Below are 19,706 nucleotides of genomic sequence, written 5' to 3' on the forward strand. Positions count from 1 at the left end.
TCGATTAGCAGATGTGCTGGAAGGTTAGGATCAGAACAGGTTAGGATCGGGGAGGCAGATGCGCTGGAAGGTTAGGATCTAGGGAGGCAGATGCGCTCACCGTCTCCTTCTGCCTCCCGCCGCCTCTTCTTTCCTGCTCACTCAGGCGGCGACCGCTGGAAGGTTAGGATCTAGGGAGGCAGATGCGCTCACCGTCACACTAGGGGAACCGGTTGCGTACCTGCACGAAAGTCTGTATAAGCGTCGGCCATCTTGCTACTCCTCTGCGACTTTGTCATCCGCCCACTGCCAAATCCGCCCACTAAAGTCTGTATAAGCGTCGGCCATCTTGCTACTCCTCTGCGACTTTGTCATCCGCCCACTAAAGTCTGTATAAGCGTCGGCCATCTTGCTACTCCTTTGCAAGTTTGTCTAATGGCGGCGCTAGCGTCACTCTAGGAGGGGAACCGGTTGCGTACCTGCGTGGGTGGCCATTTTTAGCAAAACGGGCTATATTATCTCCAAAAAATATTGATGTTGACATGATAAACAACCAAGTGATTGCATTACTTCCTGGACAAAGCTGTGTCTTTCTGAGTACTGACTGTATTGATTCTGAAGACGAAAGTGAGAAACTTAATTTCCCATTAGAATATTTAAACACTATCAACCCTGCTGGATTACCACAACACAATCTTATACTCAAAGTAGGAACAATAGTCATGCTGTTAAGAAACCTTAACACTAAGCAAGGTTTATGTAACGGTACACGGTTGGTTGTGAAGAGCATGAGACAAAATGTTATCAAGGCAGAAGTGCTTACAGGATCCCATAGCGGTGATACTGTTTTGATTCCCAGAATTGACCTTACCAGTTCTGACCAGGAATTACCTTTTAAACTTAAACGACGACAATTCCCCATTAAGGCTGCATTTGCCATGACAATCAACAAATCACAAGGACAAACATTGGATAAAGTCGGCATTTACCTATCTGAGCCTGTGTTTGGTCATGGTCAACTTTATGTTGCATTTTCAAGAGTGCAGCGTTCATCTGATTTTAAAGTCAAGATTTTAAGTACAGCTCACCAGGGAGAACTCATTCAAGGACAGGAGAACATTTTCACAAAAAATGTTGTTTATAAAGAAATTTTTCAGTAACACTTTACTACCAATAAACTCAAAATTTAAGAATTCTAATAGCAGATAGGTAATAACAAGCAATAGGCACAGATTCACTCTACATCCCCACAAATTAGCGTCGCCAGTTGCTGCCTGGGGATGCAGAGTGAATCAGCACCCATCGCATTTTGCTGCCTCACTGTTGTTACCATTCTTTCATTAACGATTCTTTAGAGAATCGGGGGTTTACTGGTTTATAATAACTCAAATTTTTAAAAATTATTTTCTTTTTTCACTGTTGTAATAAAACAGTAGCTTGTACTTGATCCAAACTAAGATATAATGAATCCTTATTGGAAGCAGAACCAGCCTATTGGGTTAATTGTCTAGTAAACGTAAGGTATAAAGATCCAAATAACAGAAAAATCTGTTATCCTGAAAACCCCAGGACCCGAGCATTCTGGATAACAGTGGCCAAGTGCTAATTGTACGGGTTTTAGAGGGAACACTTATGCTCCCCTTAGCGCCCCTGCCCAAATTAAACGAGCCTTAATGTAGTTTCTAATGTAAATTATAAAGGATATATCGTTTGTGATTTCATATGGTCATATCTGTTCTGTGCCCCCAATACAGATGACACATGAGGCATTTTCTCTTATGTATTTCAACCGGCAAAGAAGAGCAAAAACCTACCCTTGCCACCTGCAATAAATGCATTTCAGCCCCAAAGATTTACATTTAAACTGATGGGAGGCAATAGGGGCTCTTTCTGGAGCTTGTCCACGTATAGCTTGAAGAGAGCATGTTCCATCAGCCTAACATCCTTATAATACACAAAAGACATGAATATCCTATAAATTACAGTATATCCTTATAAATGGTGCTTAGTGATGTCATCGGTTATAATCGGAGCTTAGTGATGTCATTTCTTTCACATGACTCACTGAAACTTGTGTATTAAATTAAAAAAAGTACCCCCTGTTTTAAAATATGAGGATACGCCTGTCCCCTCCCCTTCATTTGTGCACATGCTCAAATTTTCATCATCAGGTTGGGAGCATTGGGGATTTGCGCATGGGAAATTTAAAAAAATCTATTGTATCTCATGATCAGCCCCAGAGCTTGCAAACCAATGTGGGTGTGGTTGGGCTTCATAGTCCTGCTGCCATAGGCCCGGGCCATGGTGGCCTTTCCGCAAATCCAGACCTGCTCGAAGTTCCATGACCTGTATAAAAACACTTGGCCTCTGGCCTCGTATTTGTATATGTTCACACAGTCGGACTGGGGGGGGGGGGTTCAGGGCCCACCGCGGCTACCCCCCAAGGGGCCCTCTCCCCAGCCGCAGGCCTCCCCTCCCCAGTCGCAGGCCCCCCTCCCCAGTGGTATGCCCCCCTCTGCCCTCTCTCTCCCCCCTCCTGGGCATACCTACTTCGGACTCGTTTGTGGGTAGGACAAGTGGGTAAAGTGGGCGGGGCAACCAGGCAAAGCCAGGCAACCAGGTGGAGGTCAGGAGCGGAGGGGTAGGAGGTCACACTATGTGAAACTGCCCAGTCCAATGCTGTATGGTTATGGAACTCCTATTATATTTTACAAGAGGGGGTACTTTTTTCAATATATATTTTGCAGTAGGGTATACAAGATGCCATAAATACTCAGTGATGTGCGGGTCAGGAACACTCAGCTGGCACCTGACCCTAACCCACAAAACCTTAACCCTCACTTGACCCTAACCCACAAAATGTTTCCATTGTAGGACCCACATCCGACCGATACCCGCATCTTCTCCCTCTGTACGATACTTTTTTGTGCGCCTCTGGTTCCAACACAGGGAATCTTTGGGAGCAGTGGAGGACTGTACTTTCCCAGTGTAATCTACACCCAACCCTAACCTGCAATGGTTTTAACCTGAACCCACCCAAACAGTAATCAACCCGCCTGTCACCACAGATTTTGGGTCAACCTGCCATCACTAATACTCATACCGCTGCTGGCTCTCAGCACAATTTATATACTTTGTGACACTGACAAATTTGATTTACAGAAATATTTTTATTAATTGATGCTGCATATATTGTAACATTGGAATGTTATGTGATGTCAAGAGGAAGGCCATGGTCCAGCTGGTTAAAGGAGAACTAAAGGCAAATCGCTAACCTTGTGCTCTGGGCTGGACTGTATCTTTCACAGTATTCTCATCAGCCTGGGGTGCTTTCTTCTAGTCTAGAGCATCACCATATTTAATTGATTTCCCAAGTATCTGCCTTTGTAAGCGCATGTTCAGTATGGTAAACTTACCAAAAGTACTGGCGATGTTTGGATTTGGTGTTTTGTGGAATCTTGGAATTGGAGCATCTCTAGATAAGATACTATTGGAACTGCATTTCAATTCCTTTTCGTTAGTTTAGTAAAAGCTGCTTATTTCAGCAAAGATTTGTTCTTAGGTATTGAGGAATAGAAATATATATTTAGCCATTTTTGAATTTTCAGCAACTGTACTTTCTAAAACTTCTTGTCCGTGACATGGTTATCTTATTGATAGAAGGAAATGCAACACTAAAACCGCAGACTGCATGTTTTGTTTGCAGGGAACAAAGTGGAATAACATATAAATTCAAGCATGAATGTTTTCCAAAAAAAAATATATTTTGCTAGGTAAAATATGAATATAAACACATACATTCTGTCAATATTCCATTATCATAATTGGTTGAATTAGCACATTCTTAGATACATGTGAGCAGTAACGCCACACCAAGGCTTCAACCATGTTACAGGCCATTTACACACCATTTACTCCAGGCGTAACAGGCCTTGCCTCCTATAACATATATAATACATAACATTAAAGGGATACTGTCATGGGAAAAAACATTTTTTTCAAAATGAATCAGTTAATAGTGCTGCTCCAGCAAAATTCTGCACTGAAATCCATTTCTCAAAAGAGCAAACAGATTTTTTTATATTCAATTTTGAAATCTGACATGGGGCTAGACATATTGTCAATTTCCCAGCTGCCCCAAGTCATGTGACTTGTGCTCTAATAAACTTCAATCACTCTTTACTGCTGTACTGCAAGTTGGAGTGATATTACCCCCCTCCCTTTTCCCCCCAGCAGCTAAACAACAGAACAATGGGAAGGTAACCAGATAGCAGCTCTCTAACACAAGATAACAGCTGCCTGGTAGATCTAAGAACAACACTCAATAGTAAAAACCCATGTCCCACTGAGACACATTCAGTTACATTGAGAAGGAAAAACAGCAGCCTGCCAGAAAGCATTTCTCTCCTTAAGTGCAGGCACAAGTCACATGACCAGGGGCAGCTGGGAAATTGACAAAATGTCTAGCCCCATGACAGATTTCAAAATTGAATATAAAAACATCTGCTCTTTTGAGAAATGGATTTCAGTGCAGAATTTTGCTGGAGTAGCACTATTAACGGATGCGTTTTGAAAAAAACTTTTTTTCCGATGCCGTTACATCTCACCCTCCTGAAAACCAAACATGTCCTTGTGTCTTCCAATTAAACTATTACTCTACACCTTCATAAGTGCACCTATTAGCACAGGGAAAGGTTGTAGCTCCAGGGTTCCCACAGCGAGCTGGGTCATTTAAACACAGCAAACTTTCACTGAAACAATTGAATGCAGACGTCATTTTAATTCCAGACATGAAAAGGATGGGACCCGAATTTTGAAGATTGTTAGTATAATTACATTTGATTCTACAGGCCCATAGCCCCCTCGTGGCCACAATTACACCAGTGTGTCATTCTCAGGCAGGAGCAAATCATTGTGCCCCATATCAGAGACACAGAGCTTATTTTGCATGTGCAATATAGTAGGGGAAAGCTGCATTTTAGGTGAAAAACTTAAAGCATTAGACCTATTTTTACATCTTGTTCATTACTTATTAATGAATAAGTATATGTTATGCAATGATGTGTTATGGTGGGTTCTAGTAACTTCTACTAATGTTTTTTTATTATATATATAGATATGTATATATAGACATATGATTTATTATCCAGACTGCTTGGGACCTGGGGTTTTCTGGATAAGTGTTGGATCTCCATAGCTTAAGTGGCTGACATAAAAAATTGAGTTGGATGTTTTTTTTCTCAATTCGAGAAAAATTGTGGACTCGAAAATAAAACAAGCAAGTATTTTCTGAAGCATTAAATAGTCAGGATATATTAAAGAAAAAAAATTGCAAAAAGTCACCAGAAAAAATTTGACACGTGAAGCTGCCACCGTCGTTTAGAAGTCTATATATTTTTTTAGCCTTACTAGAATGAATGGAACAATGTGGTTCTCATTATTATTCTCATTATTAGGGTTGTTTTGCCACTAATATGGTTTCATGAAGTTCCGTAATATGTAGGTTTCGGAATAACAGGTTTCTGGATAAGGGATATGTATATATAATATATATATATATATATATATATATATATATATATTGAAATGCATCTATATAATACAAAAAAATGGCAGATTGCCAATACTCACAGATTACGGTAGTAAATAGGTCTCTTAATTTCCAAAGAATTTAATTCATTAATCTCTGGGTCCTAACCACTGTAGTCCTTGCAGCCTTGGTGTAGGTCATCCAGAGAAGTCCCCCACTTTACAGTCATGAGTGGAAGACACAATGCTCTTTCCAGCTAGCCTGCTTATATTAAACAGCAAGTCACTTGTCATTTATTGCAAGCCCTCAATTATAGGGGCCCGCTAGGGTCCAGACTATCTGTCTATCTCAGACTCCTCATGAGGCTGATTTTCAAGTGTAAATTTATACATCTACTACTTTTGCACAATATTTTTTTCGGCTGCTTCTTTAGCTGCTTGCCACTCGTATCTTCTTACAGAGAGGCAATTTTTTTACATTGATCCATAGCTTGTACGGATCATATAACAACCCTGGGAAAAAAACAAAATAAAAAATTGTGCCAGTTTGCACGATTCACTGATAGTTAATGAGGCCCCAGGTTTTTAAAGATGGGCAGCAATAACTTAAAAATGTTAATAGAATTCTGAAAGAAACACAGTCGTATAAGATGAAATAATAGAGTGGAAAAGATTTTTACATTAATAATACTCAAGAAAGTCTGTACATCTTTATTTTATTGGAAAAAAAAGATTGAAGATCCTTAAAGTGCATAGAACTCTCTGTACATAAAATGCACAATTAGAAGTGTAAAGCAGACATGGCCCCAAACTACTTTCCACACAGTTTGCTGGAGTCTTTCCACAGGGATGTTAATGGGTTATCTGGATCCTTTATAAGGGGATCAAAGGCTTTATGCTCACAGTCTTTCTTAAACGTCCTTTAATAGTCCTGAGTGAGCCAACTAGAACGACCTTGATAAGAGCACCATTTCTACTCTACCATTCCCCACCGCACACACACACACTTACTGCTGCTTTCTTTCTATAGTACTTGGTACAAACTTGGATTCATGATCTTGGAATCATGATCTTGTTTGCAGAGATGCACTAAATTAACATTTGTTTTTACATTCTGCTAAATCCTAGTGCTTTTTAAGCAAGATTCCTTATTGGCCAAACCAAAAACTTGCAGTCAAGGCACTTTAAACACAGAGACAACTGGAGGGTTCAGTATTTGCCTAAAAAAGAAAATTATGGAGGCAGTGCATCGCTACTTGTTAGTACCAACACACAAGCTGGCATCCTCTGAGCCACCAGCATCTGCCCTCACTAACTGGCAGTATCTGCAGGCAGGTGACAGGCTTTCCTCACAAAGGCCACCACTACAATGTACACAGTATATACATGTACAGTGATGTAGAAAATATTTACTCTATTTGTACACAAAGTTTTATTTCAATGTATTTCCCCTTAAATTGACGGAAAAAAAAGTTGGGGCAAAACTCGTGAAATGTAGCATTAACCACATGTATGAATAGGTTATATTCTGTTCTTAGAAACTGCTCAGAAATGTAGTGCAGAAGTACGATCACATTCAATAGTCCCTAAAATATAAACTCTCAAGCTTTGCAATAATTCCCATTATTTTGACCTTCACTATGAGTACTTGCATTCCACTCTGTGTCAGTTTCAATCTAGGATCCATACCCCAGGGCCACTAATAAATATGTTTGCCATCAAGTCTTGATTTTAGTATATTTCTTTTGTTTCTCTTCTCCTCCATCTAGACAAATACATCCCAATTGCACTTCCCTGTCTATAACCTGATCAGTTATTACTGTAATCAAAGTTTAGTTCCAGCCTTAACCAAAAATGGTGTATCCCAATTTTCCTATTGGGATTATGAAATCCCCAGTGGCAAACTCCTCACTGTGGCATTCATGTCCCCATTTCCTTAGGATATTAACGTACACATGCAATTTATAATACAGAAATGTTTGGGAGCTCCTATATAGCTCAATTGGCTTCCAGTGTTCCACAGTAAGTTTTTTTTTAACTCTGTATAGTCAGTGATTGAAAAGACGTTTCAGACCAGGTTCCATCACTACAATGTCCTCCATATCTGATATTCAGAAAATCACGTTGTGCCTTTTCTCATGACCAAAAGAACTGGGGGGGGGGGATTTCTCTAGGGTTTCTTCTTCTCCCACTCCTGAAATAAAAAAAACAAGAATAAAAAAAAAAATGAAGTTCCTGCTCAGTAGTGGAGTGTTCAGCCATCAGGTGCCTACAGAAGCAGTAATCTAACCTGCTTGTCTGAAAATTTACAGACAGCATGAAGCACTGTACAATACTGAGCATGGTGAGAAAAATGTGGAACGAAGACACAGTCTGCTTGTAAATCATTCTGAATTAGGTAATAAATACTAAGAAATAAAACTAATAAGCCACATGGATAAAATCAAGACGTTAAAGAAGTTGTGCCTAATGCCAAGGGGGTGTGACAACTGAATTCTGTGTCCTGTCATTGTTACATTGAGGTGGCTGTGCTTACCTTGGCCTTTTGCAGCACTTTGCCTTTGTTGGATGCCTCAATGGATGGAGCTCTACGCCTCATCTCAGCCGCACTGTTAACAGGCACAAGGCGTTCCAGTGGGCTGCTTGTCTTCTGGCTTTTTTCAGGCTGGCAAATTAAATACACTTTAGGTTGATACTTATATATTTCAAAAGTAACTTGTGACACACAAATTCTACAGAAGTAAAGGACAAGCTGAACAGCTGTCCGTTCCTCACCACCTAATCAATGAGAATATACCCCATGTAGCTTAAGCCTAAATGGTAAGGGGGCCTCTACGGCAGTGAGTTTATTAATAGAATTGCTAATATGATTAAAGAATTATGATTTGACTGAAGAGCAAAAGTAATGGTAGAAACAGTGGCGTAACTGTACAACAAGCAGACCCTGTTGTTGTAAGGAGGGGTGCCCAGGGGAAAGGGTGTCCAGACCCCCCTCATTTCCAGTGGCTGGGCTGGAAGTAGGGGGGGAGTGAGCAGGCAGGCTTGTTGTCGGGGAGCAGGCAGGTAGGGATAGAGGTTCACATTGGGCCCTTTTCATTTTATGGTGGTTTGGGCCAGTGTCCTATACTTACGCCATAGACTGGCAAAACACATAAAAAGGAACCATTTTTTCCTTTAGGTTGGCTCAGATTGGCTGAGGCAAAATTACTTGGCCATTGTCCACCCCCCCCCCCATTAGCAAACTGAGTTCTTGTCCTAATATGGAGCCAAAATATCAAGGTTAAAGCCAAAAAATTGTCTCCTGGGCCAATGGCAGACTGGTCACTTCCTTGTCATAAAGAAAGATATTAGGATATTAGCAGGACACTCACTGGGTTTTCAGGCTTGCCAGTTACAGTTAAGCCAAGCGTCGGCCCTCCAGCCAGGGATTTCTTTAGGTTTTCTTTCACCTCTGTGAGTTGTATCTCCAAGTCTACACGAGCTTTCTCATTGTTCTTGCACTGCTCCTCCAGCATAGCCAGCCTTGCCTCCATCTCCTGCTGTTGCTTTCCTGAACACAAAATACAGATTTCTAAACAGGTCTCTAGAACATTGGTTCTAGTGGTTCCTTGATATTCACTCCCATCCATACAAGTTACTGATGTCACCAGACATGTTCATATCAATGATAGAAATCATGATGCTATTACTACCAAAAACATACATCATTATTGTATCAAAATCCCATGAACCCACCAGTCCAGTGTTACTGGAGGTCTCTGTTTAATACAAGAATGCAAGTATGGTTTGAAACACCAGTGGCAAATTCTGCACCTTTTCTATCATCTGTACTATGCCACATATGCAACGCTTACATTGAAAGAGCTGGTGTCAGAAATACAGGGAAATGAGATGAATTCCCAATAGGGATTAACCAAATCTAGAATTTTGTGTGTTATCTGGCCAGGATTCTGCATTTTTCAGTAGGATTTGGCAGAATCCTTGTGCCTGGCTGAGCCGAATCCTAATTTGCATATGTAAATTAAGGGTGGGAAGGTAATTTAACGTGACTTTTTCCACTTTTTCCTTCCCTGTCTCTAATTTTCAATTTGCAATGCCAGTCAGCAGCATCAAGGGAAAATAAGGTCTTGAGCTGTATTAAAAGGGGTATAGATTCATGGGAGGAGGGGGGTCATTCTTCCACTGTACAGAGCACTGGTAAAGCCCCATCTAGAATATGCCGTACAGTTTTGGTCTCCAGTGCTCAAACAGGACATTATTGAATTAGAGAGGGTCCAGAGAAGGGTAACTAAGCTGGTAAAAGGTATGGAAAATCTTAGCTATGAGGAAAGACTGGCCAAATTGGGGATGTTCACACTGGAGAAGAGGCGCTTAAGGGGTGATAGGAAAACTATGTATAAATATATAAGGGGATCATATAATAATCTCTCTAATGCTTTATTTACCAATAGGTCTTTCCAGCTGACAAGGTCACCCATTCCGATTAGAAGAAAAGAGGTTCCGCCTAAATATTCGGAAGGTGTTTTTTACATTGAGAGCTGTGAAGATGTGGAATTCTCTCCCTGAATGTCATACAGGCTGATACATTAGCAAGTGAGGGAATACAGGGTTATGGAAGATAGCTCATAGTACAAGTTGATCCAGGGACTAGTCCGATTGCCATTTTGGAGTCAGGAAGGAATTTTTTCCCCCTCTGAGGCAAATTGGAGAGGCTTCAGATGTGTTTTTTGCCTTCCTCTGCAGTTAGGCAAGTTAAAATAGAGTTAAAAGATTGAACTTGATGGACGTGTGTCTTTTTTCAACCTAACTTACTATGTTACTGTGTATGAGAGCTGCAAAGCATCCAACTTGCCACAAATTGTCCTACTGAGTTGCCAGTCCAACTTCTGATTCTACTTGACCAAAGCCCCACTTTATATGTGTCTATAAACATTGGTATATGATTTTAGGTAAAACCTAACCACATTCCAAATAAATATAACTTTAGGAATAACAGTACTGATGACCCAAAATACTGGTCATTTCTGGTCCTACCTGAGCAGTTCTTCAGCTTCTCCTTCAGTTCCCTCCTCTCCCTTTTCAAGGCAAACAGCTTGCTCCGGATGGCTTCCTTTTCCTTTTCAAGCTTCTCTTTTTCAACAATGAATTTCCGGGCATCTTCCTCAGCCCTTGTTTTGCCATATTTGTACTGGTTAGCATCTAGGAAATATAAATGACATATGATGATGAATACTTTTTTTAAACTATTCTTGCACTTATCAAGTAAAAAAAAAAGACACCTCAAAAATTCATTTTTCTATTATTTAATAATATTTTAACCTCTTATTCATACTTTAGTATTTTTGTTTGTAGTAGGCATTATGGTTTGTCCTGGTCACAAGAGTATGACCATTCCTGCACTCCAATAGAAAATATAATTCCATATATAAAGCAAGATGCTGCAATTCTGCTTTCTTTAAATAACAATTTTCTTATTCATGTAAATATTACTTTGCTTCTGCTATTGCTGCAGCAGCTAAAAGCTTATTAAGCAGATGCAAGAAGGTTTATCTTCTTATTATTATCTTGTTATTTGAACAAAGTTGGGCTCAGTCAAATCTGTAAAGGGAATGCTGTTTTATTCACTGTGAGAATGAAAGACTTTTGTAAGGGATTGTATGATTTTGTGTGAATGTAGTGTGCTGAGGGCACTGACAGATAGGTAATTTAAATAACTGGGGGTGCTGAACATTGAAGCTTTCCTTCTCCCCTTACGCAGCACTTCCAAACTGTGTGGCTGACACAATCTAAAAAGTATCAATTGTCATGACAAAATCATTGCCAAGAAATCACCACAGAGAAGAATGTAAATAGGTTCTGTGTCCTGTGACCTATGTTTTGGTTAAAGTAACCTCCAAGAAATCACTTACTGGATGCATGGCGTTTCACTTTAACCTCAGACTCTACCCGTCGGGATTTCTCACTGCAGGAGGAGGCATGGCGTTTTACCTGTGCAACTGCAGGGGCCCGCTTGGGGTCTTCCACCTACAAAATATCAGGGATTTTGATTTTAAAACTATTTGAGCACTTAATTAATATAGTGAAAATCTAGTCCAATGCAGAAACCCACAGAAACTGATGAGGTGATTTGCATCATTGTTCTAAATTCATTAGACTAATTACAAGTAATTGCCAAATGGTGGCTAATGGATACAGTACCAAATCTGAACTAAGGAAGTAGTAATGAGCGAGAATGGTGTATAATCCTAAATGTGAACCCATCGGTGTATATATCTAATTCTGGATGCGCAGTTAGTTAAAGGCTTATACAGTGAACAGTGAATTATGTGAATAATTAGGGGCAGCACACGTACAATATACCTCACTAATAATGCTCCAGCTGAATCACTGTATCACGTGGAGGTCATTGTGCTCCAGAAATTAAATCTGGCTGCTAAGTGCTATACACTATTCTAGCATGCTGAGAATTCCTTGCAACATGCAAGGAAAAGAATACTACTGCGTTCCCTAAAATGTAACTTTCATTTTACTCCTATTACATGTATTATGCATAGCACTAAGGCACCTTTAGGGCAGTCAGGACTCACATCAAGCTGATGTTTAGCTCTTCTGGAAAATCCTGTGCCTATGTCCCTTTACCTTAAAATGCCAAAAGCACACGTATCTGTAGCCCTTGTGTGACTATATGGTAATTGCTATATTCCCGGGGGGAAAAATCTCCCTTACTTGTGCTGGACACTTTCCAGATAAATCTGGGAAAACAATGGCCTTAAAAGGTCAGTTTCCTTTCCACAATATTAAGGCAAATGTATGCCTAGCTCACTGGGAAAAACCCAGACAGAAGCCCATGGCAATACCTTCTCATATGATACGTCGTCATAGAGTCGCGAGTCGCTGCTGCTGCTGTGTGATGATGTTGCCCACCTTTATAGCAAGAAATAAAAAAGAAATAAACATATTATGAACTTTCTGGCAACAAAGACCTCAAATAATACTGCTACTGGTTATTAGACCACTTAACAGCTTACTGTTAGTTCTGCCCCCTACAGGACACTTACAGGAAGGAGTGACGCACAGCAGTTACAATGTTGGCTATCGTTTCCACATCCACATAATCATAGTGCAAGGCCTCTGGCTTGGTTTTAGAGCCGGTCTGAGCCAAAAGGAGCCCCAGCCAACGCCCCATTTCTTCTGAACAGCTGGCCTGGCATGACATAAAGAACATGAATAATATGTCTAAAGACCAGGTAGCAGCAGCTTGTATAAAGCATAAGTTGTGGAATCTTTGCTCCACAGATAACATTCACACATGCTTTTACATATAAAAATATGACTATTCCAATTTTATGCTAGCAAATAACAATAATTCCACAGTTTGGAAGTTGTAGGCCTAAACTTAAAGGAGAAGAAAATGCATATTTAATTAGGGTGCCAAAAGTTAGGCACCTCAAGTGATTATATATACTTACCTCACACCCCGGGCCAGTGCTCCTATCAGGAGAAAACTGCACAGGTCCGGGGGCTCCTCAATTGAGCACCATGGACCGATCACTTACTTCTTCTTTCTTCAAATTTCCCGGGCAGATGCATGTGCAGTAAAATGAAACAGCCGACTTCTTTGTTAAAGTTCAGCTTTTCGCACTACTGCGCATGACCACCCTCGTGAAGAAAGAAGAAGCCGGAAGTTGATCGCTCCGTGGTTCTCGCTGGAAGAATCACGGCTGCAGATTTCTGCTGATAGGAGCATCGGCCGGGGGTGTGAGGTAAGTATACTGTATACAATCACTTTAAGCTCCTTTAAGCAAATACTTAGCAAAATATGACACAGTCTTGCAGCACAGTCCCGTGACTGTCCAATTTTGTTGTCAGTAATGGGGCCATTCTAAAATAACATTGCTACCGCACTTTTCTCAGAGCTACTTAAAAATCACTTACTAGCTGAAAAACTTCACTAGACTTCCTCTAACACCCTTTGTTTATACACTTGTTCACTTCCCCATTTTGTTTCTGTCTGCCTACTCTTCCTAAAAGACGGTAAGCTCTTTGGGGAAGGGACCTAACTGAAGCTGTGTATTGTAGCTCCTAGCATTTAAATATTTATAATAACTATACCTCTGTTTATGTCTTTTAAAGTACTGCATACATTTGTGGGGTTATATAAATAAATACAATACAATACTAAGATACCTGCCTCTAGAGCAGTAACCTCCTGACCCTGTCGTAGGATACGGAAAGCAAAGGGATGTCGAGGACCAAGCCCTGGTGACACATCGCAGCCACGCAGCGCAATGGCATTAATGTGTGTACGTAAGTCATTGCCGTCCTTGTGAAAATAGAGTGTGTGGCCCTTTAAGCGACACCAGCGTTCCTTCCAGCACTGGTTTACTAGCACATTGAGATAGCCTGCAGTAAATTGAAAGGAGAGAGTTTTTATACATGGCGTGATAATACAATGGCACAGATATGCAAAATATTAAACAGTTTTATAACTACATTTACTAAGCGTGCTCTTAGTCTAAGGAAACTCCTGAAAGCAAATACTGTATGCCAATAAGTAATCATGTGTGCGCACAATAAGTTATGCCTTCATATATTACCAGCTTAAGAAGCAATGATAGTGAACCCCAGCTTTAGTATATAGTATATGTTCCCATTAATAACTAAAAAGTTGCCATAACAACATATATATACATACTAAGATCTCAAGGCCTTTTCCCACGTCCATTACAACCACATATAGCTATTTAAAGCCTAGAGTGGTGAATCAACACAGCAGCCTTATGACCTCTTACTAATTACATTCCCTGGAGAGAATGGAGTTTGATAGAAAAAAATTAAATTAGTACTGACTTTAGCTGTTCATTTTAAGACTATATGAAGTTCCTGCACTAATTATTTGGTACGACCCCACTTGAATTCCTGGCCATTTGTCACTGGGTATTTGGGTGTGCCACAACAGCAGACTGACACTGGCACTTACCACAGCAGGGAACCTCTTCTTCAGTAGATGAAGTGTGATGTTCTTCAGAAGATTGCTTCTTTTTGGAGAAGCTGATAATCCTAGTGATCTTCTTACCCGCAGCTCGACTCATGGACCCTTTCAGTTCCGCCAAACCCCCCTTCCGACATTTCCCTGAAAGGAACAGATGGGGGGGACCCAGTTATAACTGTAGATGCAACTTTAGTGTCCTATAGCTCAGTGCTACATTATCCTGAGAGACACCACGGAAGCCTTTTATATGTCACATACAATCAAAAGCACAAGGATAACAAGTCAGTTCTGTTAGTTCTGCACAGCTCACCTGTGTCACGGTTCTCCTTCCCGCTGCTGAGAGAGCTGTTCTCTCCATTTGCTGCACTATCTGAGTCAGATGTCTTATCATGGGACAGCCTCTGTGAAATAAACATTGTTCTTAACTATTAGCAAGGCATGTCCACTCAAGTAGAAAAAAGCAATATCATAGCACCCACTAACTGAAATCTAGATCTATCTATCTATCTATCTATCTATCTATCTATCTATCTATCTACTGTTGCTATCTATCTCTATATCTATCAATCTATGAACAGTTAGATTGTAAGAGCAAAAAATAAATATGTAATACATTGTAAATATTTATAGCTTTTCTTTGTGTGTAGATGGTCAGTGAGCATATAATTCCTACTATGCAGATTTGTTTTACACAGATACTTTCCTTCTAATGTAAAGGATCTTATAAGGCAAACACTTCCCTCCCCCCCACGTTTTGAGCAACTCCAAGACCATTATATTATAGTAGAATGAACTCTGCATTGTGAGATTGTGTGTCAGTGACAAAGGGTCTCACCTTGTCCAGGTATAGTTTGTGCCTGAGGGCTGGAGAGGCTGGAGAACTTCCTGTGCTTGGGCTGATAACTTGTTTTATTACCTGTGAAAACGTAGAACACATTTATCAGACTTAATATTAATAAATTTATATTAATATACAGTGTTGATGCCTGGGTTAGAAGGTGTAGTTACCCTGCCTAGGACTTTCTGCTGTTTAGGAAATACCCACCCTAAGCACAAATATTTTCTAGTATATTGGTATATATAGCATTAGAATTTGCATACCCCAAAGTTGAAATGGTTGTTATACTAAGAGCCCACTAGAGGTCACTGTTTAACATGCTGTAGCTCAGAAACCTGCTTTAAACAACGTGCTTGTTACAGAATGCAGCTGTGGTATAAGCCTGTTTGGGTAAGAAATATTATGAAATTATATATAGTAACATAGTACTGCAATGATAAGAAAGCACTGCATTGTGCGAAGTGAATCCTACTTGCGGGAGCCCATGAATATCACTCTGTAAGGCTTAAATAGGACTCTTCATGCTGTTTATGTAGGTGTGAGTTATGTGTAGGGAGCAAGGATAGGAAGGAGCGTGATTTTTAATCTCATTAACTCATACTGGGCTAGCTGTACTATTTATCCAGATATAAAGTGGGTCAAATGTAAAACTGCTCTTCTTGTTCTGGCTGTAATTGCAACCCCTGAGTTCCCAGATAGAGAACCACACAGAAGCGGAATTTTCTGCCACATGTCAGTTGCTGCTATATTATAATTTGGAGGCTATCTGGGTGTTAATAACTCCCTGGCATCTTCACTATATATATTTATATTTATTCTATGCAGATATTGTCTAGAAAAGTCCCTGAACAAAACAAAGCAGAATTCACTTTTTATTGGTCCTTATTACAACATGTTTCAGGAGCTAATGGCTTTTTCAAGTGATAGAAAATAATAACATAGCAACAGTCTGCAAGTGCCTGCCCCTTTAATTAACCACACTGTGCTTGCACAGTCCAATATACAAAGCAATGTCCTTGTTCATGTGTTGTGCAAAAAAAGTCTTTCAAAATATCAGGAAAAATCCCAGATACACAGTAACTTGCTTGACCTTTCTACGTATTGTTCTGGAAGTACCATCACACTGTGGATGGTGTGTGCATTGAAACTGCAAGAAGAAAACAATCTTGGGTTCTAGTCTCCTTGTTGATGAAAGTCCCCGATTACTTATTTGGGACATTTAGAAAAATCTTGTAGATTAAAAACTAGAATTGCTACAAAAATCACTGTAGAAAAAAAAATCTTGTAGATTAAAAACTAGAATTGTTACAAAATCATAAAAATAAAAATATAGAGCTGTTCTGCTTTTAACTTTATTTTGAATGTGACACATCTCAGTGCTCACCCTCAACCATTCCTCAGCCTGCTCCCGACTCTGCACAGCCAAAACCAACATTTCCCCATTGGGAAGAGAGAAACGCAGCTCGTGCTTCTTGCGCCTTCCATCCTTGGGCACATAGGCCACATTACACAGGGCCAAAGGGATCTCCAGGTGAGGCTGACGGTCCTTGGAGCTTTTGTAACACTGAAGAAACAAGAAGATAGAAAAGAAAAATACTGAAAATCACACAGAAGTAATGTGTAGCCATTTAGAATATAACCAACCTGCCCAGATCATTGTTGTGTTCACTAATGTGCATGGGCTCAGCTACCTCAGGTAGCAGAATGGCGAGTATCACCCCTGGCTTAAATCAAATGTCTCATTTAATGCAAGGCTCTTTGGCAATCAATAAATGTTCAAAATTCAGAGCTCTAGCTTTAATTCCCAGTTCTGCATTTCTGCCATTAAGCAATATAAGTGCAGCTAAGTCCTGGCTGATGCAAACTGGCACCAGCTACAGGAAAATATCACTGTATTCTATGGCATGTAACTTAAATGCAAATATTTTTACTGGAGTCCGAAGTGCAGTTAAACTCAATGTCGCCGTGCTACCCACATGCCACTAACAGAAAAAGTAGGCAGAATGAGAGTTGAAGCAAAATGTCATTTGGCTAGGATCACCCTGCTCTTTTAGTTTTCTTTTGGCAGCTTGGAAAAGAATACAGCCCCAAACACAGAGCTTTGCTGTTTCTATCAAAAAGTGTGGATTCAGCAAATTCGCTCTGGCAGCTGCAATATTTTGATTTTGTGGGATGTATCAGAAGATAAAATTGCTTCCTTCCCTGTTTGGAGCATGAATATAGAATCACATTTGCTTGTTGCTGTTTGTTTGTCATTATCAGTTCCCTGCAAATGTTATCATTTATTATGTTTGTGTGCAGAAGTTAAAAAAGAGCAATAAATGCACACTAAGTAATATCTTACCAGCAGCTTGTTATCTTTAATAAGTGTCAACTGTTTTGCCCACTGGCCAAAGCGCTTCTTGCGAAGGAGAAAAGCACAAATTCTGCTATCTCGAACAAGGTGGAGAGAAGCTTCCTGTGATGGCCACTGGAGCATGAGACGCTGAGCCTTCCCTTCTTCATCTTCCTCATCGTATGACTCATATGAACTGCTCAGACCATCAGACTCGTTATCTGTGCATGAAGATCAATGGCAGCCAGTAAGGGAGGTGTCACATACTGTATATATTTACGTTTAAAAGAGACATTAGCTAAAATAATTAAGACAGTGTCCACCATAGTTATGAGGAGTGGTGGAGGTTGTTAGTGTTTTGTCATCCACTGTTCTCAGCAAGAGCACCTATAGCACCCCATGTGCCATAGGCCTCACTGTTAAGACAAAAAAAAACCCAGCCAAATAGTTCCCAATAGGATATATTTCTGTTATTACAGATGGTACCTACAGGAATTTTTCTGTTCTCCATTAATCTGAGTCATAGGGTAATTGTTATCTGCTTCCTCATAATAACCATCTTCTATAGAGTTTGGAGGACTGGAACTATCTGAAAATAAAGCAAACATACGGCTATGGAAAAACATAAAATGAACAAAAGAAAAATAACAAGCCAGGATATCAGGTTTTATTTCAGTGTTGAAGCCCATAGTGCTCCAGTATCACTTTAACTATGATCCACATTGCCCTAATCCAAGATTCGAGGAGGTTATAACTTTGCAAAAGCTGAAATGATTATCTAAGGACAACATCATCTAGGTCAGTTCTGGGTCTTTTGGCCACCATGTGTTTTTTGTAACCTAAACAAACAGGACCAAATGCTAGAACCAGCTCACTTCCCCATCTTGTTTCCTGACAGAGCACTGCATAGCAAAAACATTTTTCTTATTGTTAAATTAACACAGTGAAAGAACAAAAACTGGGCATGCAATAACACAGAATCCATATTATATCCATGCCATGCCACATAGGAAAGTCCAACAAGGTACAGACATTGCCCATAACAATTCTGTAGCTCCTACCACATGACTTTTCTTAAGAATAATTCACACCATGTCACTCTCTATGTAATACCTCTGGGAATTATTTACCTTCATTTCAGTGTTACTTACTTCGGGTGATGTATTCTGTGAATTTGCCAGGCCCAAGGGGCACTGCCTCTTCATAATAATCCTCTGGTGGTGGAGTGGTGGGCAGAGGCGGTGGCGGTGCAGATGGAGGTGGAGGAACCTGGCAGGACACATTCTCACTGCTGTCCCTGTATTCCTCCTGCATGTCCTGTAAATCATGCAGGTCACAATCTGCAAAGGAAGTGTTCAGTTTAATCACTCATTCTGTCTTACATATGTCTATCTTATATACTTACAAAATCAGATATATTGATTTCAAGGAGATTTGGGGGGGGGGGTAGGCATGGAAATCTAGAGAATATATATAAAAAACTATGTTAGCTACATGCAGTGTGTAATTGCCTATATTTATACTGGACAGAAAACCTGAAAAAAACAAAACTGCTTAGTGAGTATAAAAAATAAACAGCAAATATAACACAAAGAACACAATTTTCACAAGAGACTTGTTAGTCACGTGTAATAGAAAGAGACACAGCAATGAATAAAGTGTAACTAAAGCATATTGTGAGGGTGCCTGGCTGTAAAATGAACCTGTGGTGATTCACAGTGTAAATGAGGACAAATAGATAGGAGCCCTAGAGATTTTTACTAGATGTGTATTTAACAAGGATATACACCAACAATAGCAATTCAGTCCCCCAGTGAGCTCACATACCAAACTCCTCAAACAGAGATTCCACAAAGCTGGTGCCATTGTGATAAGCAGCGGTGTTCATATACTGGAAGTCCAACTCATCTCCTGTAACAAAGGGAAGACAGTTATGGGAAAAGCATTAAACTAGGGAGCGGAAGTGATAGTTCAATGGGATCTAAATACTCATATTAGTAAACTACTAAATCAGATGGAAACTGAATTAACTT

General features: G+C 40.1%; 1 protein-coding gene across 2 annotated transcripts in view; it reads right to left on the bottom strand.

Annotated features, from left to right (window-relative positions):
• Positions 1-6,207: 6,207 nt before the first annotated feature.
• Positions 6,208-19,706, bottom strand: part of afap1l1.L (actin filament associated protein 1 like 1 L homeolog) — a 40,682-nt gene continuing 27,183 nt past the window's right edge. For both annotated transcript variants that reach the window (XM_018252149.2, XM_041586195.1), the window contains exons 3-18: positions 19,501-19,584; positions 18,825-19,013; positions 18,164-18,262; positions 17,683-17,894; positions 16,723-16,902; positions 15,336-15,416; positions 14,811-14,901; positions 14,489-14,641; positions 13,700-13,911; positions 12,567-12,712; positions 12,366-12,432; positions 11,418-11,532; positions 10,543-10,707; positions 8,880-9,058; positions 8,045-8,173; positions 6,208-7,702 (exon numbers count right to left, since the gene is read on the bottom strand). In XM_018252149.2, the coding sequence (XP_018107638.1) occupies positions 7,679-7,702; positions 8,045-8,173; positions 8,880-9,058; positions 10,543-10,707; positions 11,418-11,532; positions 12,366-12,432; positions 12,567-12,712; positions 13,700-13,911; positions 14,489-14,641; positions 14,811-14,901; positions 15,336-15,416; positions 16,723-16,902; positions 17,683-17,894; positions 18,164-18,262; positions 18,825-19,013; positions 19,501-19,584 (2,126 nt within the window). In that variant the 3' untranslated portion in view covers positions 6,208-7,678. The remainder of the gene's footprint in view (positions 7,703-8,044; positions 8,174-8,879; positions 9,059-10,542; positions 10,708-11,417; positions 11,533-12,365; positions 12,433-12,566; positions 12,713-13,699; positions 13,912-14,488; positions 14,642-14,810; positions 14,902-15,335; positions 15,417-16,722; positions 16,903-17,682; positions 17,895-18,163; positions 18,263-18,824; positions 19,014-19,500; positions 19,585-19,706) is intronic.

The sequence above is a fragment of the Xenopus laevis genome, chromosome 3L, assembly GCF_017654675.1.
Source record: "Xenopus laevis strain J_2021 chromosome 3L, Xenopus_laevis_v10.1, whole genome shotgun sequence".
Taxonomy (NCBI): domain Eukaryota; kingdom Metazoa; phylum Chordata; class Amphibia; order Anura; family Pipidae; genus Xenopus; species Xenopus laevis.